The sequence below is a fragment of the Cricetulus griseus genome, chromosome 2 (assembly GCF_003668045.3).
Source record: "Cricetulus griseus strain 17A/GY chromosome 2, alternate assembly CriGri-PICRH-1.0, whole genome shotgun sequence".
In the NCBI taxonomy this organism is placed as follows: Eukaryota; Metazoa; Chordata; class Mammalia; order Rodentia; family Cricetidae; genus Cricetulus; species Cricetulus griseus.
This window is the reverse complement of record NC_048595.1, coordinates 397,841,097-397,861,111: the sequence shown is the minus strand read 5'-3', so window position 1 is coordinate 397,861,111 and position 20,015 is coordinate 397,841,097. Positions and strand designations below refer to the sequence as shown.

Sequence of the window (20,015 nt, the reverse complement as noted above, 5' to 3'; positions counted from 1 at the left end):
TGAGCCTGTACAGCATAGACCCAGACATTTGGAGGCTCCAGCACAGAGGGCCCCTCCTCCCTCCCTAGGTATGTAAACACAGCCATTCCTCTATCCAAGGATTCAGGCACACAGGCTCTCTACCCACAACCTAGGCTCTGAGACCTCTGTTATAACAGATCTCCCTCTGTCACTCCCAAGAGAATCTCAGCTGCAGAGGTCCCCCTTGTGAGAATCAGAACACATAGTCCTAAATCCCAAGAATGGCAGAGGATGTGTGTCTTGGGGTTTGCTGGGCCACCAAAGTCCAGAGCCTGGAACAGCTGAACGTGTGTGACCTCACTTCAAGAAGACCATAGACTGGCAACAGAGGGCACGGGATGCAGGCAGACATCGCCAAGTAGGAAAAGGACTTCAACATCCACTTGTTGCTACTTGTTCCCTCTGGCCTTCTTGAATGCCCTCAGGAGAAGAACTGGAATCAGCCCTGGCCTAGACAGGGGCCAAGGTGGTACCCTGGATAGGGGATCAATACCTTAGAGCCACACCCCTGTCAGTCTGAACCCCAGCCCTGAGCACACCATACCCTCTGCTCCCTGTGCACATCATTCCTGGCTACCCAATGAAACTCACTCAGAGAAGAACTTTATTAAAACCAGCATCAGTTTCAGACCATCTTCCCGTCTTGGGACCGGGACATGAGGCATGAGGGGTCCTCCTGTATGTGGGCAAAGGGGTATGGGCACTCTCCAAGCCCACAAGCTTGGTTATATGTGCTCAGTTGTGGGGGCCCCTGTGGGTGGTAGATGTGGTCCTGATGGAATAGGCCTTGAGACCCGCAGGACCCCCACTGCTTGAGAAACTCAGAGCATTGCTGCCCATGGTTCCCCCGAAGATGAGCCTGCTGCCACTGCTCCCAGTGGAATTCACTACAGCTGGATGAGAAGAGGGTCTGATTAGTGCATATTCCCCTATCCAGGGAACCCACCCTTCCCCCAGCCCACCTTCCTGCCACAGCTGTCCCTCTCCTGACCCTGCCTAAAAGCCCCCCCCAGCCCTCACAACCTAAAAGAAACTTCTGACAGTGGCAAGGGCCCCTCCATAGAGGCTCAAAGCCTTCCCTTACCTGGCTTCCCCCTACACCCACACCTGCCTTCTTACTCTGGACTGAGCTGGGTGGATATAAGGTCCATTGAACCTGCCAGAACTTTGTGTGGAAGGGGAGGCTCCCAATCCCCCAAGCCAGGACCCTTGGGCCAGTCTACCATGCTAAAAAGCCAGCTAAGTCTACACAGCTCAGTGGGTAGCTGAGAACTTACAGATGTTCACAGGGCCCATTCCATCTCCAGACAACCTGGAAGAAGAGGACAAGTCTAAAAGGCGGCTTCTTACCTCAGGGTGGAGCTAGCACTGCTAGGCACCAGCCTCCAGACCCTACCAGAATCTCCATCCTTTCCTTCTTATTCCCAGCTTGTCTTTAGCCTTGTTTCAAATGGCTGAGGAGTATGAGTGGGAAGTCCCACTGAGACCCCTCGTCCAACTGTCTACACGACCTGCATCAAAGTTCCAGAGCTTTTGAGTCCCACCTCTAAACTGGGCCTACCTCCAGAACCAAGATGACAGGTTTGTTTGTGATGATTGCTGCATGCAATTTCCCTACAAGCCCCATTAACACCTAGGGCTTAAGAAATGGTTACCATGCTTATTATTTGTGAGCAGGCCTGCCCTTCCTCATCAGAAGTTCTCAAAATGGGATGTTGCCTTTGGACTCCTGTTTCCGGCCCCTAGCATGAGGCCTGGAACTAGCAATTACTTAACAGGTGCTAAAATAATTACTGAATTGTTGACTGATTGACTTTAGCTCCAGCCAGGACTTCGAGGGTGGGGGAAGGTGGGTGGCTTTCAGCACCCATGGGCCTGAAACAGGTCTTGCAGTGGAAATTAAAAATCTGAGACAGCTGGGTGTGTTTGTTTGGTGACTCATAGTCCCATTGTCACCAAGCTCTTGGCCTTGGGGTTCGGTTTGCTTGGCAGGGGAGATAGACACCTTACTTTGATGGGGGAGGAACAACGAGGATCTGCTGGCCTCAGCAGCCTCAAACTGAAGGAAAAAAAGAGTCCGGTTTTCAGGATGCTTCCAGGATGCTGGATCAAATGGTGGGAACTTCTAGAAGTTGGAGCAGTCAAGGGCAGGGTGCCACCAAGCAGCAATTCCATGTCTTGGGACTCACTGGGAACAGACCTGATGTCCAAATTATACTGACCCATTTAATTCTTCCTTAATTCTAAGTACATATTGACCTTGTGACTATATTTGCAACATTGTATCTCAAAGACTACAAACTCAAAACAATTATGAAGGTTTCAGAGCCACAGTTCCTGATATGCCCAGAAAGAGCTCAGGGGGTTAAAAGACTTGAAACAGAAAGAATCAGGGTGCGGTGCTGCTAGGAAGGTACAGAGAGGCCTCTTAGATGGGGCTGCCTGTGTGTCAGCCCATGTGACAGCCTGTGGGATAGCCTGTGGGATAGCCTGTGTGACAGCCTGTGTGACAGCCTGTGTGACAGCCTGTGGGACAGCCTGTGGGACAGCCTGTGGGACAGCCTGTGTGATTGCCTGTGTGACTGCTTGTCTTCCAGATGCCTCCAATGTTCAGTTCCAATTCTCACAAAGAAGCCAGGGAGGTAAATAAAAGTACATACAAATAAGGTAATAAATGTTACTAAATAGGGTACACAGGCCCTCGTCTACCTCTGGCCTACATTCTCCACCATGTTTCTCCCCCTCTTCCTACCACCTAGACTTTCTGCCCCAAAACACCCCCACTCCTGCCCAACACATCCCTACCTACACACACACACACACACACACAGAGAGAGAGAGAGAGAGAGAGAGAGAGAGAGAGAGAGAGAGAGAGAGAGAGAGGTTCTCCAATGAACTTAGCATTTGAAAAGTGCAAGTCCAGGATGAGGGCTCTGCAGGTAAGGGAGCTTGCCACCAAGTCTGACAACCTGAATCCAATCACATGGTGGAAGGAGAGAACCTACTCCCAAGAGCTCTCCTCTGATCACCACACACACACTGTGGCATATATGTATACTCTCTCTCTCTCTCTCTCTCTCTCTCTCTCTCTCTCTCTCTCTCTCTCTCTCTGTGTGTGTGTGTGTGTGTGTGTGTGTGTGTGTGTGTGTGTTTAAATAGTTTCTTTTTTAAGTGCAAATAAATAAATGTAAAAAAAAAAAGTAAAGATTCCTGATTTCTGAACTTTCCCTTTGCAGGTGTTCATCTCCATGGTAAATGCACTTCCTCCCTGAGGGCAAAAATGGCTTAAATATTAGCTGACTCTATGCCGGGTTCTAACAAATGAAGACTAACAAGTCTACTCCAGTGCTTTTGCCAACATGGTTGCTTCCCTCACCTCTCCAAACCCTAAACTTCCCCAGGGTACAGCTTTGTATGTCCGCATCAGCCCCTGCAGCCATGAAGAACAAAGCCAACCTCAGATGGAGGTGCTCTATCCTTCAGGAAGCCAGCCTGGCCCCTGCCAGCCTTATGCATACAGCTCTGGGGACAGAGGAAATCCAGCTGGCACATTGAGTGCTACATGGGTAGCCCAGTTAGCCATGAAAAGCGGTCTCGCCAGCAGTCAGCAGGCCTGGGCTGCACACTAGCCTGTCCCTCAGTTAACTGAACCACAGCTTGTCCCTCTGGAAGTGATGCTTGATGCTCATGACCTGCCTCCCTGAAAACAAGCTGAGGATCAGTTAGAGAGCCCTGCTGGGAGCTGGAGAATGACTGGGTGAGTAAGAGCACTTGCTGAACAAGCATGGAGACCTGCATCTGAATCCTAGAACCCACATAAAAAGCCAGGTGTGGCCTCACACATGCCTGTAACCCCGGTGCTATGGGGAGCAGGCAGGAGACAGGATGATCATGGAGCAGGACACTGACATCCTCCTCTGACCTCCAAGCATCAGCTTGAATGTGGGAACCTGTGCACACATGTGTGCATACACCATGCCAAGAAATAAATGATTTTTAATAGACCTGCTAATGGCCCTGCTTAGGAAGGGACTTGCCACATGGCCTTACCATCTAGAAGGACATTTTCTAAAAGGTTAAGCAGCAATCATAAACTTTGTGCACCCTGTCCCTCCCACCCTATGCCCTGCAAAGAAGGGACACCTAGGAGATGCCTGTAAGTGTATCAACAAAAAGTCCAGACCTCAATGATCTCCAGGACCACCTGCCAGCCTGCATCTCTCACCTACTCTCCTCGCCCTCCAGCAGCTTGCGGTAGGTGGCGATCTCAATGTCCAGTGCCAGCTTGACATTCATGAGCTCCTGGCACTCTCGCAGCTGCCGCGCCATATCCTGTTTGGCCTGCTGCAGAGCAACCTCCAGCTCTTCCTGTTTGGCATGAGCATCCTTGAGTGCTAGCTCCCCACGCTCCTCGGCCTCAGCAATGCTGGCCTCCAACTTGGCACGCTGTGGGCGGTAATGAAATCATGAGCAGAGGGGACAGCTGACCACTACCTTCCTACTGACCCAGGCTGCACCCGTCCATCTTGCTTATGATGGCTTCAATGGCCCTTCCTACTCTCCCAAACACCAGGGAATCCTAAAGCTTAGACACAAGGATATGAGGGTCCAATGCCTAGGATCTGCCACTTTCTAGCAGAGTAGCCTTGCAGGGATTAGCCAAAGTCTTCTCTTTCTAAAAGAGTAATGATTATACCATCTATTCCATAGGGATACTTGAGAGTAAGGAGAGATGAGACACACAAAGTCAAAGTGGAAAGATGGCTTGGGGGTTAAAAGCATTTGTTGTTCTTGCAGAGGACCCAGATTCAATTCCCAGCACCCACATGGCAGCTCACAACTATCCATAAAGCCAGTCCCAGGATGCATATGATACACAAAAATGCATGCAAGACAAACACTGATACACATAAAGTAAAACAAATAAATGTAAGTCAAAATTTGTAATTAAAAATTACAAATTTAAAATAAAAATTTTAAAGTCTTTTTTAAAAGACACACAAAGTCTTGACATGATTCCTAGCACATACGAGGTGCTCAATCCATGTTACTATAACTTGTAAAGCCTAGCACCTACCCACCCCTAGCCGGAGCACCAAGGACATGGGATCCCAGTTGGGTCACAAATATCAGTAGATGACAAGAACCAGATGCCTTTAAAATAGGAACCAGCAATTTGAGTGGGAGTAAGTAGAGGACATGGGAGAGATTTGAGGAAAGGAAAGGGAAGAAGTGATGTGATTACATTTTAATTAAAAGGTATTTTTTAAAAATAAGAAACGGGCACCAGGTGTGACTAGTTCAAATAGAAAGAAGGCTTGGATCCAATACTATATCAGGTGGTTGGAGCAGGGGTGACGCAGTTCCCACAGGCTGGTGTCTGCCATGAGCAGCTACCACTTACTATTGGCATTAGGGCTTCCCTGCTTTGGATGCTTCCCCACTATCACAGTTCGGGTCTTGAACATGCCTCAAAGGCTGTGGTGAAGCTTTGGTCCCCAGCTGATGGTGTTTATTGGGAGAAGGCAGTACCATTAGGGGACAGGACTAGTGGAAGGAACTGAGGTCACTGGGGATATGTCCATGAAGGGGAATGAGGAACCCTGGTCCTTCTCTGCATTTTGGCTGAGGTAAGAATGAGGAATTTTGTACTACCATCCACCCACACCCCCACACCATGATGCTCTCTGCATAGCCACCAACTCGGAGTGATTAAGTTCAATGATCAGAGACTAAAACCATGAGCCAAATTAACTCCTTCTCCACTAAGTTGGTTCCCTACGGCATTTTAACACATGGGTAGATAACTGGCTAACACAGCCACTAACAAGAGCTGTCTCGCTCTCCCATCCCCCACACTCCAGCCCAGGGGTTCTCTGCCCTTCAAAAGGACCTCTCTCCATCCTAGGGTCTTCTTCCCTCAGCTGACGTCTCTACTCCACTCAGTGGAGTCCTCTTACATTATGTCCCCTGAGCCAGGCAGGGCCGGTTCCCTGCCTCTAGAGACCCCTCCCAGCCCCTTGAGGCCCTCAGGGGTGGCTACCATCTGGGTAATAGCACCTGAAAGCTCTGGATGTGGTGAAGGCTATGCAGTTTGAGAAAGGACCATTCATTAATCTGAGCCTCCTGTTCTGGCCAAGAGTCCAGAGTGCTTCACTGGGTTACTCACAGCTCTGAATCCAAGCCAGAAGGCAACAGCTGCCCTGTGTATAAACCCACCTGCAGGGCTCCGGGAAAGCTATTTACTCCTGGGTAAATCACTCCACCATCCCTACTCCAATTCAGTGAAATGCTTGCTAAGGCTGCTGCACACATCCTCTGCCCACTCCCACTGCACACGTCTGCTCAGGCTGAATTGTCCTGACCACATTGGCATCTCAGCCAGGACTTAGGGGACCCTTCCCTCATCCACACCCACAATTCCAACTTCCAACAAAATGCATGTGCTCTCAGGCTCTCCTTTGAGACTTCTGTCCCATGGTGTGGCAGGTTCTAGAAAATGGGACCAGTGGGCCAGACAGATGGCTTCCACTCTCAAGGAGCATGCAATTCCAGTGGGGTGAAGATACTCAATAACTTAATAACCTCAAACACTCCAGACAGTAGAAGGTGCTTCAACAAACTTCAGATGGGCTGCCGGTGTGGTGACTGGGTGTTTGAAGAAGGCAACCCTACAAGGGGACTCTGGTCCTAAATCCCGTAGATGATAAAGCAAAGGCCATAGACAGAGCTGGGAGAATCACAGTCCAGGGGGACTGAGAGGCCTTGGCGCATGAATAGTGAAGGCAAGATTCAGGAAGCAGGCTAGCATGGCCTGAGCAAAAGGAAGAAGGGGTGTTGTCCAGAGTGAAGACGGGTGGGACATGTAAGGATTTCTGATCAATGTGCTGAGAGCCCAGAGCTAGGGGCAAGCACAGGGCTCAGGGTCAAAGTGGTTCCCCTTGGGTAGGCGACCTGAGTTCACTTCCACAGGCTCCATGCCCAGCTATGACTCTGACTTTCAACCCCAAACCAGGTCTGGACAAAATGATTCCACCCTATAGGTCTCACCAGGGGCCTGAGATGTGAGCTGCACCCACCTGGGCCCAGGCCTCCCAGACTCACCCGACCTTGACCTGGCTAGCTGCCTCTCACTCCCAAGAAGCAGGGATGAGGCAGCAGGAGGGCTGGTCCTCACCTGGTTCTTCATGTTGTCAATCTCGGCCTGCAGCCTCTGGATGTTGCGGTTCATCTCCGAAATCTCATTCCGGGTATTGCGCAGGTCATCTCCATGCTTCCCAGCCTGTGCTTGGAGGGTCTCAAACTGAAAGGCCATGAACACAATTATGGCAGGATGGACCATTACTGCCAGCAACCGGAGCCTTCTCCCCATCCACAGAAACTCATTCCCAGGAAAGGCAGACACCTCCCAGCCACCACTACCGCCCAACCCCCCACTCCTGCCCCAAAAGGTCAAACTACAGGGTATCTCCATCCCCTCCTAGCATGGGTCCAAGGCTGTATTTCTACTCATGCGCACTGCTGAGCTCCATACCCTAAGCACCCTTTAGACCTGGCTTCTGGCTTCTGGCTTCCTTCAGTGACACTGCTCTAGCCCATGTCCTTCCCATTTCTTTAGCACATTGCTCTCAGCTGTTTTGACTCTACAGTAACAATTGAGTCTCCCGTTCCTGGAACAATGGACTTCAGGACCTAGTCCCTGCTCTTTCACCTACTGTGAGCTGTGAGAGCTGGAAAACTCACTTAACCTCTCTGTGCCTTGTGTTTAGAATAGCAGCCGCAGTGGTGCACACATCAAAGGGCTATTCTGTGGATTAAACATGTGAAAGCGACAGAACACTTAAGACCTAGCCCTGAAGAGGTGTGCCCCGCCAGATCAGCTCTATGACACTGAACTATTATCATTATGTGTCTCCTTCCTCTTCCTCTGCCCCGTCAGCCTGGCCTCAAGCCTAAGGCAGGGAACTAGCCTGGGAACCTTCTTCACCCTGAACTCCAGAGCATACCATGGCCTTAATCACTGGTACCTGCCAGGTCCCAAAGGCTGGAGACAAGATGAAGAAAAAGGAAGCTTCCACCCAGAGCCTAGCAGAAGGAAGAAAGATGTCCCCAAATAGCCACACACCTTGGTCTGGTACCAGGCTTCAGCCTCAGCCCGGCTATGGTTAGCCATCTCCTCATACTGGGCCTTGACATCGGCAATGATACCATCCAAATCCAGGGAGCGGCTGTTGTCCATGGACAGTACCACGGATGTGTCTGAGATCTGGGACTGCAGCTCTGCTAACTCCTGCAGGGACCAGACAGGACACTGAATGCATGTCTAGGACATGATCCATCCCTGTTCCCATACCACAATGGAACCCACCCAAGAAAAAGAAAAAGAAGACCCTGGAGTGGGCAGAATGGCCAGGCAGTAGGGGCACGGATGCAACACACACTGAATAGTTCTGCCCAGCTGCTAGCATCTCAAATAGCAGACTCTAGTAGGATTAAAAGAAATAAAGAGACAATGTGGTGCACATGACAGTTCCTCCTGTGAGGTGCCCTCAGGGTACCTAGTCATGGCCCAACTCCTGCCACATGATAGTCAGTGGATCTCCTTCCTAAGGCTAGAAAGTGACTCGCCACCCACCCTGGAACTCACCGTCTCATTAAGGGTCTTGAGAAAGCTGATCTCATCATTCAGACTATCTACCTTGGCCTCCAACTCCACCTTGTTCATGTAGGCGGCATCCACATCCTGGGGTTGAAAGACGGGATAGAGTGACATCATGTCCTCAAGACAGAGAACAGTCAGTCAGTCAATCTTGCCCAGTTTTTCAGGACAAAACAGCCCTGCCTCCCCAGAAACTTATTCCATGACCCTTTAGGTTGCAAGCTGAATGGGTGACATTTCCATGCAACCCCATAACCAGCATTGCCTCCCCAACACCTTCAGCCCAGAGACCCTGAGCCCCAAACCAAACACGTGACCAGGTCCCAAATGCTTCATAGTGTGGACACAATCCTGGTTCAGGCACACTGGCTGTGTGACCCAGAACAAGTCATTTCCATACTGAACGCCTCAACTTCTCAGTCCATGTAAGAGCAGAGCATCAACCATTCAGATCCCCCTTCACCCTCCTAAGGATGAGCAAATCCAGCTGGCTTGCTTCGCTGGAAGCATTGGGTAACTCCAAGGCCAGTGAGCCCAGGTCACAGCCAGGTGGGAGCCAGGTTTCTGTTAGTGCTTTTACATCACTGTGACCACAATGTCGACAGAAACAATGTGAGTGAGGAAAGATTTGTCCAGGTTCTGGGTTTCAGAAGCCTCAGTGCACCACATCAGAGAAAGCCTGGAAGACATGGCAGCTCATATCATGGCTGACCAGAAGCAGATGGAGGAGGGATTCTGATGCTCTTTTGGCTCTGGTGCTCTATCTATCTATCTATCTATCTATCTATCTATCTATCTATCTATCTCTATCTCTCTCCATCCCTTTTTTTCTGTCCAGGGCCCTAGCTTCCTCCCTTAGTTACCTCTCTCTGGAGACGCCCTCTCAGACACACCCAGAAATGTTACAAGTGATTAACAGTAATAATAGTTAAAAATCAGGTTCTTGCTATGTAGCCCTGGCTGTCCTGGAATGCACTATGTAGTCCATGCTGGCCTCCAACTTGCAATCCTTTGCCTCAGGCTGCCAAGCGCTAGAATTAAAGGTGTGTACTACCACATCAACTTCCGAGTGATTCTAAGTCCAGTCAAGCTGCCAAGGAAGACTGACTATCTCACTCTCCTACCTACACTTTCTGAGTTGACCTTGTGAGTCTTCAAGGGCCTGATGTGTGGCCAGGGTATATGCCTGCAGCAGGGCCTGGAATGCAGAGCTGCTTGGTGAAAGGGTCTGGACTCGGAATTCTAAAAGGCAGATAGCACAAATCCCTCTAAGACACTTCTACAGCTTCCCAAAGGCCACTTGCACATCTCCAGGAACAGAGAGCTCATCCTGACTTAAGACAGTTTATTGTTCATTCTGTAAACATCTGAGGTCACCCAGGAGCCCTGGGGTCTGGGATAAAAAGTTCTGACCCCTAGAAGACACTTCCTTATATGAGGCTAAGACATCCCTCTCAAACTTCTATCTTCTGGTCTTTGTTCTAATCCTACAGGTTTGGGAACAACCCTAATCACTCACCAGAGATGTGATGTTCACGGGTGCATACGTGCACACACAAACACACACACACACACACACACACACACACACACACACACACACACACACACACTGAGGGGGGGCACAGACGCAGAAGCACACGGGGAGAGGCAACCACACACAGACAGACAGACAGACAGAACAAGAGAGAGAGAGAGAGAGAGAGAGGGAGAGAGAGAGAGAGAGAGAGAGAGTGTGAGAGGGAGAGAGAAGCACATACACAGAGAGGCACAGAGAAAGGAAAAGGCACATACAAGCACACATGAACACAGAGCATGTGGACACAGGCTGAACTACTCCAGTGTGGCTTTGAGACTTCTCCAAGCTCATCATCCCCTTCTGTTTAGTCCAAGGCAGGCCTTGACCATGGGCCTAGCCCTGGGGTATAAGGCCCCTGCCTGGTCTCACCCGGTGTGTGAGACAGCACCCCAGAGCCACCACACCTCACCTTCTTCAGCAACACAAACTCATTCTCCGCAGCTGTGCGCCTGTTGATTTCCTCTTCATACCTGAAATGGGGGGGGGCACGTGGTCATGGCCCAGCTTTGCCTAGGAGCAGTCACACCTAACACTCAGTGACGCACCTGAGAGAGCAGGTGGCACAGCTACAAAACCCATCTTTACTCACTTCCATGCAGATAGTCCAGCATGGCGGGAAGGGGCTAGGGAAATGTATGTAAATTGGAAGCCAGAAGCTGCACCTACTGGTGGGAGAAGCAAGCCTAGCCATGCTTAGGGGCTGCTTTATGGGGCCTGCATTGTCATACACTTCCTGTGAGATAACTCACTTCCCCATCCCAACAGCCCTACAATATAGTCAAAGCTGAAAATACAGAGGCAGGTCACCTGTCCCAGTCACTGTACTGCAAAGGGGCAAAGCCCTGGCTTAACCCCTGGCAGCTGACTCCACTGCACACACCTTGACCTTTAGCTAGGCTGACCCCTGAGGTACAAAGAGGAAGTTCAAATGGGGAAAGCCTGTAGAATCAGGACAGAGCACATTTGAAGTGCCCAGGCTGGGTGGTAGCTACAACTTTCTTTCTCCCAAATCTCTCTTCTTCTCAAGGAGCTGGCATCTGGCTTTGGGAGGACCTCTGTGATGAGGAGAGTGCACTAGCTTGTTCCAGTGTATATGTGGGGAATCAGAGGGAAAATAAACTGGAAGGTGGCAGTGAAGAAACAAGGGCTCCACAGCACACAGGAATTGCCAAGAGTGTTGGAAGCCTTGGTGGGAAGCAGAGTGCCAGCCAGGCTCAGGATATTCATGTATGCAAAGTGCCACTTCAGTACCATAGAAGCTACAAATCTACAAGGTTATCTGATGTCCTGTCTTGGTGCTGGGCTGCTGGGCTGCTGGGTTCCAAATGCACTGGCTGGAGCTCTCAGAGCACCCATGCCCTTCCTTGTGCCTGCTGCCAGCTTCTCATTCACCCTTTGCCTAGAGCTCAGCCTGGCTCCACAGAAACCAGTTGCTCCGGGGGGAAATGGGTGCAGGCTGAATGCCTGACAACATAGGCTGCTGGTTGGCTACCCAGAATCCCCTTGCCCTGTGCCTACCTGGTTCTACCCACTATGAGATGAATCTGTTGACTTTTGCCCAAGGGAAGCAGCTGGTGGGAGACACTCCCCAGAGGTCCTGTTTGTTCTTCAGTCAGAGCTGGTATGCCTGGCTCTGCTTAGTCACACAACCACAGAGCACATCAGCTGCCCCCAGTGCCTAGTGGCAGGGAGTCAGGGTGGGGCCCGGCTCAAGCCTTAGGCTTTGCTTTCTGATCAGTGAAAAAAGAAGACCCACAGGAGCATTCAAAGGCATGTCCACAAAGCCCCAGACTTCCTGCCTCTGGCAGCCTCTTCCCTGGCTCTGCCCTGAGACCCACCCTGCCATCCCCATCCTTTTCTTTACTTCCCACATCTGGGAGTTAGGGACACAAATTCAAGACCAAGTTTCCTATGACCCACTATGCAGCAATCTCGACTAAGCCCCATAGACTGTCTGGTTTCCAATTCTTCATCTGCACAGGAAAAAAAAAAGTTGTTCTAGAATAATCTATGAGAGCTTCAAGTTCTAAAACATTCATCATGGGATACCTTCTGCCTCTGGCACCTAAGGCCTTGGGGTTTAGCCAGGCACCCAAAAGGAACCAGGACTGTCAGGGTAGACTGTGCTATTTCTCTTGACTAAGCCAGAAAAAAAAAATGACCAGAATGCCCCAGCAACATCCCCTGGGGAGAAAAGGGAAAGGCAAAGCAGGGACTGTATCAGCAAAGGCAGCTCAGGCAGTTCTAATCCTGGGCAGCTATGCACTCTGACCCCTGAACCAGTGACACTTGGAGAGTGCCCATGAGTAAGAGGCACACTGCCCCAAGGCTGGGATCCTCCAAGTGACACCAGGGACATTACTTATTCTTGAAATCTTCCACCACGTCCTGCACGCTTCGCAGTTCCACCTCCAGGCGGCCCCCGTCCAGCTGCAGTGCCTCAAGCTGCTGTCGCAGCCCTGCAATCTGGGTCTCAAAGATCCGGGGAAGCCGGTTGCCCTTGGTGGACTTCTGCTCCTGCAGCAGTGCCCACTTGGTCTCCAGCATCTTGTTCTGCTGCTCCAGGAAGCGCACCTGGAGGGGTGTGGAGAAGGAGGCGCCTGAGCAGCCAGACCACACCACCACAGGTGTTAAACAGTCCGAAGCCACCCAGAAGAGCCCACATACCCACCAATTGGTCCCCAATGCTCACTCCTTCCCTCTAGGACCCTATTTCAAGTGGGAGAGGTGGAGTAGGTGGGCTTGGTTCAGTGGTGTATCAGGATTTATAGCCAATTTTGCTTCAATGGTATTCTCTACCTCTGCCCTTTAGATAGCCCCTTTCTTCTCTGAAACTAGAGGTGAGAGGGTGTTAGGCCATTAACTGGACTGCCCCTTCCTTCTAGGCTGGAACTTCTCTTTCTTCCTCAGTATCTTCTCTCCTTCCTCTTTCCTCCAGCCAGGCCTCAGGGTACCATCCCAGGACCAAAAGGAACAGTCAGCCTGATGCTGGGAGGCAAGAGGAGCTGCTTCGAAACCAGCGGCCTGGAGAACCAGGAACTGGGTTATGATGGTCCCGCCCACCATTAAGGCAAGAACCTGGGTCTAGGGCAGTGGGCGGCGGGGGAAGAGCTTCTGGTGAGGACTTTCTGGGCAAAATAGTATAGGCAGGAGGATTGAAAGGGAGACACTGAGGCAGGGGAGTGGGCCCTAGCCAGAGGGCCAGGCAGGACTACAGGCCTCAGCTCCCCTTGGCTCCCTTCTGAGTCTGCCTCTCACCCCTAGGAGCCCATGAATGGCAGGAATGGACAGCTAGGGAGCATACCTTCAAAAGGGTTGTTATCAAAGGTCCCTCAACCCAGTCCCTATCCCTCACCAGGCCATCTCCCCCTATCTCCAAAGGCAGGGGTGACCTCACTTCCTTCCCGGCAGGACAGATGCAGGTGTGAACCGCTAGGCCATGGCTGGGGCTGGGTCACATGACCTCACCTTGTCGATGAAGGAGGCGAATTTGTTATTGAGGGTCTTGATCTGCTCACGTTCCTCCTGGCGCACCTGCTGGATGGTAGGGTCGATATCCACCCTCAGCGGTGCCAGCAAGCTCTGATTGATGGTGATCTCACGGATGCCAGCGCCCACCGGGCTCCCATAAGCGGAGCGCACGGCCACGCGTGGCCTAGAGGTGCCCAGGCCATAGAGGCTGCTGCTGCTGAAGCCACCAGCACGACCCGAACTCAGGCGCATTTGGGCACCACGGCCGGGGAAGGCAGTGGTTCTAGAACTGAAGTGGATGGACATAGCGGCTGGACGTAGCTGGCTAGACAGAGCGGGCAAGGAGCAGAGGGAACTAGCTGACCCCAGGCAGACTGCGACCTTTTATCCCTCGAGACAGGCCGCTGAGCACACACAGGTGGGGACAGGGCGGGGCTGGCCGCTGGCCACCATTCTCTGCCGCCAGGGGCCTATGGGGCCGCCTACTGCCCTCGCGCCGCCCCCAGCCGCCGCCCAGGCTCTCAGTCCAGGCCAGAAATGTATGCAGGATGCAAAATAAAAAATAAAAAATAAAAAAGCCATCCTGGGACACCCCCACCTCAGGCACCTGTAGTTCAGAAATCTTGAAGAGACTACAGTTGGCAGGGGAAGGCTTCCTGCAGCAGGCTTGGGGAGTGAATACCCAGATTCCTGAGGCCAGCTGGGAAGCCAAGTGCTGCAAAAGGAAATGCAGGACGAACTTCAGCTCCAGTTGAGAAAGTTGAAACCCCTCACCCACTGGCTAGCGAAGCCTAAGGCATTCTAAGACACTCCCTCCCCAGTCCAGCTACTCCTGGAGAGATCTGACGCTCAGTTCTTGAGTAACCTGACAAGGTAATGAGCCTCACTGCTGTTTCCCTAACTGCAGTACACTTTCCCCCATTCCACCTAAGTTCCGAGGACCTTCCCCACCCCCTACTCATACTACTCTATGGGTTGCTGCGATGCCCGAATGTGCACTCCTAGACACATGCATATGAGCATACATGCGTGGAGTCTGTTCGTGCTGGTCTGGATACACAACTGAACACACTGGTGTCCACACGTGTGTGTCCTGGCTCCCATTACCTGAAAAGGGCATCAATGGTCAAGTCTGCTCTCACTCTGTAGCAGCCAGTGCCAGTACACTTACTATACCTCTGAGTGCTCCCCCCACCCCACCCCCCTCCCCCCCCACCCTCCAACCCCATCCCCCCACCCCCTACCCCCACCCCCACCCCCCACCCCCCCCACCCCCCCGCTCCCAGTTTCCCAGACTCACTTGGTCAGCCTTTAGCCCACTTCTAGCCCCACCTGGTGAGCTGACTAAGTCTTTAGGGAAGTCCTGGGTGGAGGAGGGTAGGAATAGAATGTTCTTCCTGCTTTGCCTTTTCAGTTAGAAACCCCTAAACAGGCAAAGAAGACCCCCAATCCTCAGAGCGCTTCATCAACTCTTCGGCTCCCTGTACCTCTCTGCATCCTCTCCCCCTCCCCACTCCATTCTTAACTGTGAAGGTTGTATCTTGACCACACCAAAAGTTCTTCTTTCTCTAGCTGGGCTGAGGCATCCTAGCAGGGCACAGCAAGTGCAATGACCTAGACAAGTCACTCGCCCTACCTAGGCCATGGCTCCTTCAGGGCAAATGTCTAACAGAAGCTGGGAAGCACACTACAAAGAGAAAGGTGTCTGGACACTTCATGCCAGGCTCAGTCCCCCATAACCACCACACACAGGCTCCAGAGATATTTCCTCATTCCAGAGCCTACCTCACATCTTCCCTGGGCCTCTTGCCCCTCCCTGGAACATTCTTAAAGGCTCCAGTACTGGCCAGATTCTTCCTACCCCCACATTCCCAGGCCAACCTGAGAGGCCACTCAGTGTCAGGTGAAAGCAGCAGCATTCTCACCCCCCACTTTCTCTCTCTCTCTCTCTCTCTCTCTCTCTCTCTCTCTCTCTCTCTCTCTTTCTCTCTCTCTATCTCTCTCTTTCTCTCTGTCTCTCATCTCGGATTTCACAGCCTTGGAAGCCTCCCACCAAATTCTTGCCCCAAGGAGTTCAGTGTAGTGGTTCATCTGAACCCAGACATATACACACACAGGCACACACATGCATGCATCCACACAAGCACACACACACACACACACACACACACACACACACACACACACACACACACACAAGTGTTCCTGCTGGATCTCACAGAGATCACTTTGCTAGATCCTGGCTTAGCCCCACAAACTCTTTCCTCCATTGCCCTCTGCCAACTCAGTGACAGCATTCTGTTATATACACACAGAGAGAGTGTACACACACACACACACACACACACACACACTCATTCACATTAAGCCAAGTGTAAACTTCACCTGTCCTCTAACTCTCTTGACTTCTGTATTAAGCACCCTTTGGAACCAACAGCCAGCAAACAGAAGTGGACCCAGGTTCTTAGCCCTACCTCTGTCCACAGACCCCAACCTGGACACCTGGCCCCTGCCATCCTGGCCCATGGACATTGTGGTCCCTCCCACTGAGTAGGAGAAATATCCATAAGTATTATTCATAGCTCAGAAATGTAAAAATACACCTTATGATTCTTCTTTTTTTAATATTTTATGTGTGAGTGCTCTGCATGTCTGCCTACATGCCAGAAGAGGACATCAGATCCCATTACAGATGGTTGTGAACTACCATGTGGTTGTTGGGAATTGAACTCTGGATCTCTGGAATAGTAGCCAGTGCTCTTAACCTCTGAGTCATCTCTTCAGGCCCATATCTTCTGATTCTTAAAGGGAAAAAATTCTTTTTCCATTGTCTTGGAATGTGAGTGCTTCTAACCACACTAAAAGCCACTTGGCATTCTGTGTGGACCACTGGGCCAGGTGGCTCAGTAGCAGAATGCTTGGCCAGCATGTGGTCCTACACTCAATCTCTGATAGTGGCACACAAAAAATTCTGCACAGAGCATAGCACCTACAATGGAAGTAAGTGACAAAGGCTAAGGAGAATGCGACTGACAGCTAAGAAGAAAGTGACTGTAAATCACCATCCAGAAGAGTGTGACATACAGGAAGACTGTGGGCTGCTGTGAGCCTAGTGCTTACTGCACATATGTCTGGTTAAAACCTTTTGAACCATTTTGTCCCAGTGCTATAACCTGTGACATGGAGATGTCTGTCTTTTCCCCTCCACCTTTGGTGACAGGTTCTCACCACATAGTCCAAGCTGACCTCAGATTCTTGATGGTCCTGCTCCACTCTCCTAAGAACTAGGATTACAGGCATGTGTCACCAAACCCAGTTACTGTCCCCATCTAAAGAGAAGACATTGGAGGTGCAAATAATGTAAGTCCCTTGCCCAGCCTCCCACAGCTAGTATGTAGAAAAGCTAAGATTTAAGTCCCAGTAATTGGAACCACTGGATTACTTGTAAAAAATACTTGATGACAGTAGGGAAATTGGAGAAATGGCTCAGTGGTTAAGAGCACCTAGTTAGGTTGCCAGCACCCATGTCAGGTGGCTCACATCTACCTGTAATGCTAGCTCCAGGGGATCCAAGACTTTCAACTTCTGTGAGTACCTGAAGGCATATGCATACACACACACACACACACACACACACACACACACACACACACACACACCCCACAAATAAAGCAAAGTGTAAACTGTAAGAAGGAAAATGAGTTGCAGATGTGAAGGATTGCTCAGCACCACTCATATTGGGGTGGGAGAAAGAATAGAAGCCGGAAGCACAGCCTCAGCACTGTGGGAGCTGACAATGAAGGATGGTGAGCTGAGGACCAGTCCAAGTTCCATAACAAGTCTCTGTCTCAGACATGAAATCCTTTTGTGCCTGTCAAGTCACCAAAGACTGAAGTTGAAGTTAGCAGCATTCCATGTGAATGGCTGTGGAGGTAACAGCAAACCTTGTCCTTTGCTGCTGGGGTTATTGATTGGCACTTCCTCTTGCAGGGAAAATTAGCAAAATATTTCAGAGTTAAAAAAGCATCTTCAGGGGCTGGAGAAATGGCTCAATGGTTAAGAGCACTAGGTGCTCTTGCCGAGGGCCTGAGTTCAGTTCCCAGCATCCACAGGGAGGCTCACACCATCTGTAACTCCAATTTCAGAGTATCTGACACCCTCTGTGGACTCCATGGGCACCAACTATGCACAATGTGCACACACATACATGCAGGCAGTTACATATACACATAAGATAAATAAATAAATAAATAAATAAATCTTTTCAAAAAAGCACCTTTAGCCACCGAGCCATCACCAGCTCCGGAAGGACCCTTTGGAAGGAAAGGAAAGTGACTTAAGCAGGAAGTAAGCCTAAATAAAGGCATGTTTACAACAGGAGAGACCTAGGCACATGGGATGGGATCGCAAACACGAGAGACTTATGCAAATCAGTGGAGCAGGGTCCAGCAGGATGCACCTAAGAGACCTGCTGGAGCACACAAGGAATAGCCCCAGCTCTGTGGTAGGAAAAGGAGCTAAAGGCAGACAAGGACACATATTCAAGATGCTCACAGTAGGTGGTGCAAGACAAGTTAGGCTGCCTGCTGCTTCTGGTGAATAAATCCCGAGTTCTCTATAAGTGATTGCTGCATCCAGCGTGGCTCCAGGGATTGACATAACTGGGTTATGAGGGAATGAAGACAAATGCACAGACATGGAAAGGTTGGTATTGGCTGTACTTCACTCTCTGATGGAGAAGCTACAGCATGTTTATTATATACAATTGAGCAGGGAGGCTGGGTCACTGATACAGCTGAACAAGGAGGCAGGATTAGCTAAGCAGGTTCTGTTGGGGAGCACTTTCTGTTGGGGAATGGTCTCTGTTGGGGAGCACTCTCTATCGGGGAACATTCTCCGTTGGGAAGCACTATCTGTTGGGAAGCACTATCTGTTGGGGAGCACTCTGTTGGGAAACACTCTGCTGGGGAGCACTTTCTGTTGGGGAGCATTCTCTGTTGGGGAGTAGTCTTTAGGCCGAAATATTTGGGAGGCAGAAGAAGCTAGGAACATTTTCAGTACACATTACCTTTATCTATACTTAGACCACTTCCCTAGCATGACCTGAAGGAGGTTATGCCGATTCCTGTGGGTCTTAGACATTGAGGACCTAGACACAGCAGTGCCCATGACAATAGCCCACTTTCACTGGGGATTTCATTCACTTAGGGCTTCCTCTATGCCCCACACCTGATTATCCCATGTATGGGCTTTTTCTAGTCTCAGTCATCATGACATTCCACCCTAAGAGCACCCCTAAGCTATTTCAGGGGAAGCCACACAGCTCTCCAGCAGAAAGGGTGACAGTGATTTGACTCATACAGTCTCAGCCCAGCTATGTGTCCTTATAGCTGACCCCTGTGAGACTCCATTTCTTTATCTATAAAGTAGGACTCAACAGTGTCCATCCTGTGTGCTTAAGTAATGGGGAGCGAAGCATCTATGATGTGCTAGGAGCTCTGTAGCCCTCAAAAAGACCCAATAACAGAGACACCACCATGTGAGCTGATCAACGACACATCTGTCATGCTGGTGGACATTCCCAGCCTCTCTCATCTAAGGGCCCAGAGGTTGCCCTTAGATCTAGAACACCACCTTCCTTAATTTGTCCCTCATTTCACAAGCCTATGCTCTTTCTGGTTGCCAGAAGCCTGGCAGCTCCTATCTGCTTGATGAATGTTCTGGAACTAGACATACAGAACGTGGTTTCCCTACTTCTTGTTGAGGTCCACTTGATATACAATGAACAAATGGCAAGCAAGAGATGGGAGCTCTTCAGCAAACTGCAAGAGTTTGCAGGCCCGCCAGGAAGCTATCGGTGTTAGAGATGGGCTGTAGCAATGAAGTCAACTTCAAGTTCTATCCCCCTGGGTGCAGGGTGACCCAACTTCAAGAGGTTGTTGTTCCAGGTCTCAGAGAACCAGAAGCGGCAGTTCTAGTGCTTCCTGGTGGTGGCCAGTGAGAACCTGCACCAGGTGGCTGATGGCTCCGTGGACATGGTGGTCTGTGCTCAGTGTATTACCAGGCACAGTCCACAGTAAGGGTTACCTTAGTCACATTCCCCATTTATTTATTCATTATTTAACCAGCAGGCATTTGGAGAATGCTGAGCTGTGTAGCAGTCTGATGCTTCCAGCCTCAAACTGGATCATTTGCACAGCGATGTGTAGCCCACAAAAATGGCAGAGCTACGAGGCTGGGGAGATGACTGGGCTGCCAAAGTGCTTGTATAAGCACGAGGGCCTT

General features: G+C 50.7%; 1 protein-coding gene across 2 annotated transcripts; it reads right to left on the bottom strand.

Moving 5' to 3' along the window:
- Positions 1–602: 602 nt before the first annotated feature.
- On the bottom strand, positions 603–15,281 carry LOC100771838 (keratin, type II cytoskeletal 7). Of its 2 annotated transcripts, XM_027396635.1 has the most exons (12): positions 15,257–15,281; positions 15,031–15,093; positions 14,338–14,445; positions 13,728–13,796; positions 12,622–12,833; positions 10,669–10,729; positions 8,669–8,764; positions 8,147–8,311; positions 7,199–7,324; positions 4,247–4,467; positions 1,299–1,333; positions 603–914 (listed from the first exon to the last, which is right to left on the bottom strand). In XM_027396635.1, the coding sequence occupies exons 5-12, from the start codon at positions 12,804–12,806 to the stop codon at positions 757–759; spliced, it is 1,047 nt and encodes a 348-aa protein (XP_027252436.1). In that variant the 5' UTR covers positions 12,807–12,833; positions 13,728–13,796; positions 14,338–14,445; positions 15,031–15,093; positions 15,257–15,281; the 3' UTR covers positions 603–756. The 2 variants fall into 2 exon arrangements, with proteins under 2 accessions (XP_027252436.1, XP_027252435.1); XM_027396634.2 differs by lacking the exons at positions 14,338–14,445; positions 15,031–15,093; positions 15,257–15,281 and having other exon boundaries at positions 13,728–14,262.
- Between the last annotated feature and the right edge of the window lie 4,734 nt (positions 15,282–20,015).

What these genes read in the sequence shown, in the direction of transcription:
- LOC100771838 (XM_027396634.2), bottom strand. Translation starts at nt 14,036, where the DNA reads ATGTCCATCCACTTCAGTTCTAGAACCACTGCCTTCCCCGGCCGTGGT. An exon ending in TTGACAACATGAAGAACCAG is followed by an intron (nt 4,468 to 7,198) that starts GTGAGGACCAGC and finishes TACCGCCCACAG; the next exon opens with CGTGCCAAGTTGGAGGCCAG. An exon ending in CTGGAGGGCGAGGAGAGTAG is followed by an intron (nt 1,334 to 4,246) that starts GTGAGAGATGCA and finishes CTCTTCTTCCAG; the next exon opens with GTTGTCTGGAGATGGAATGG.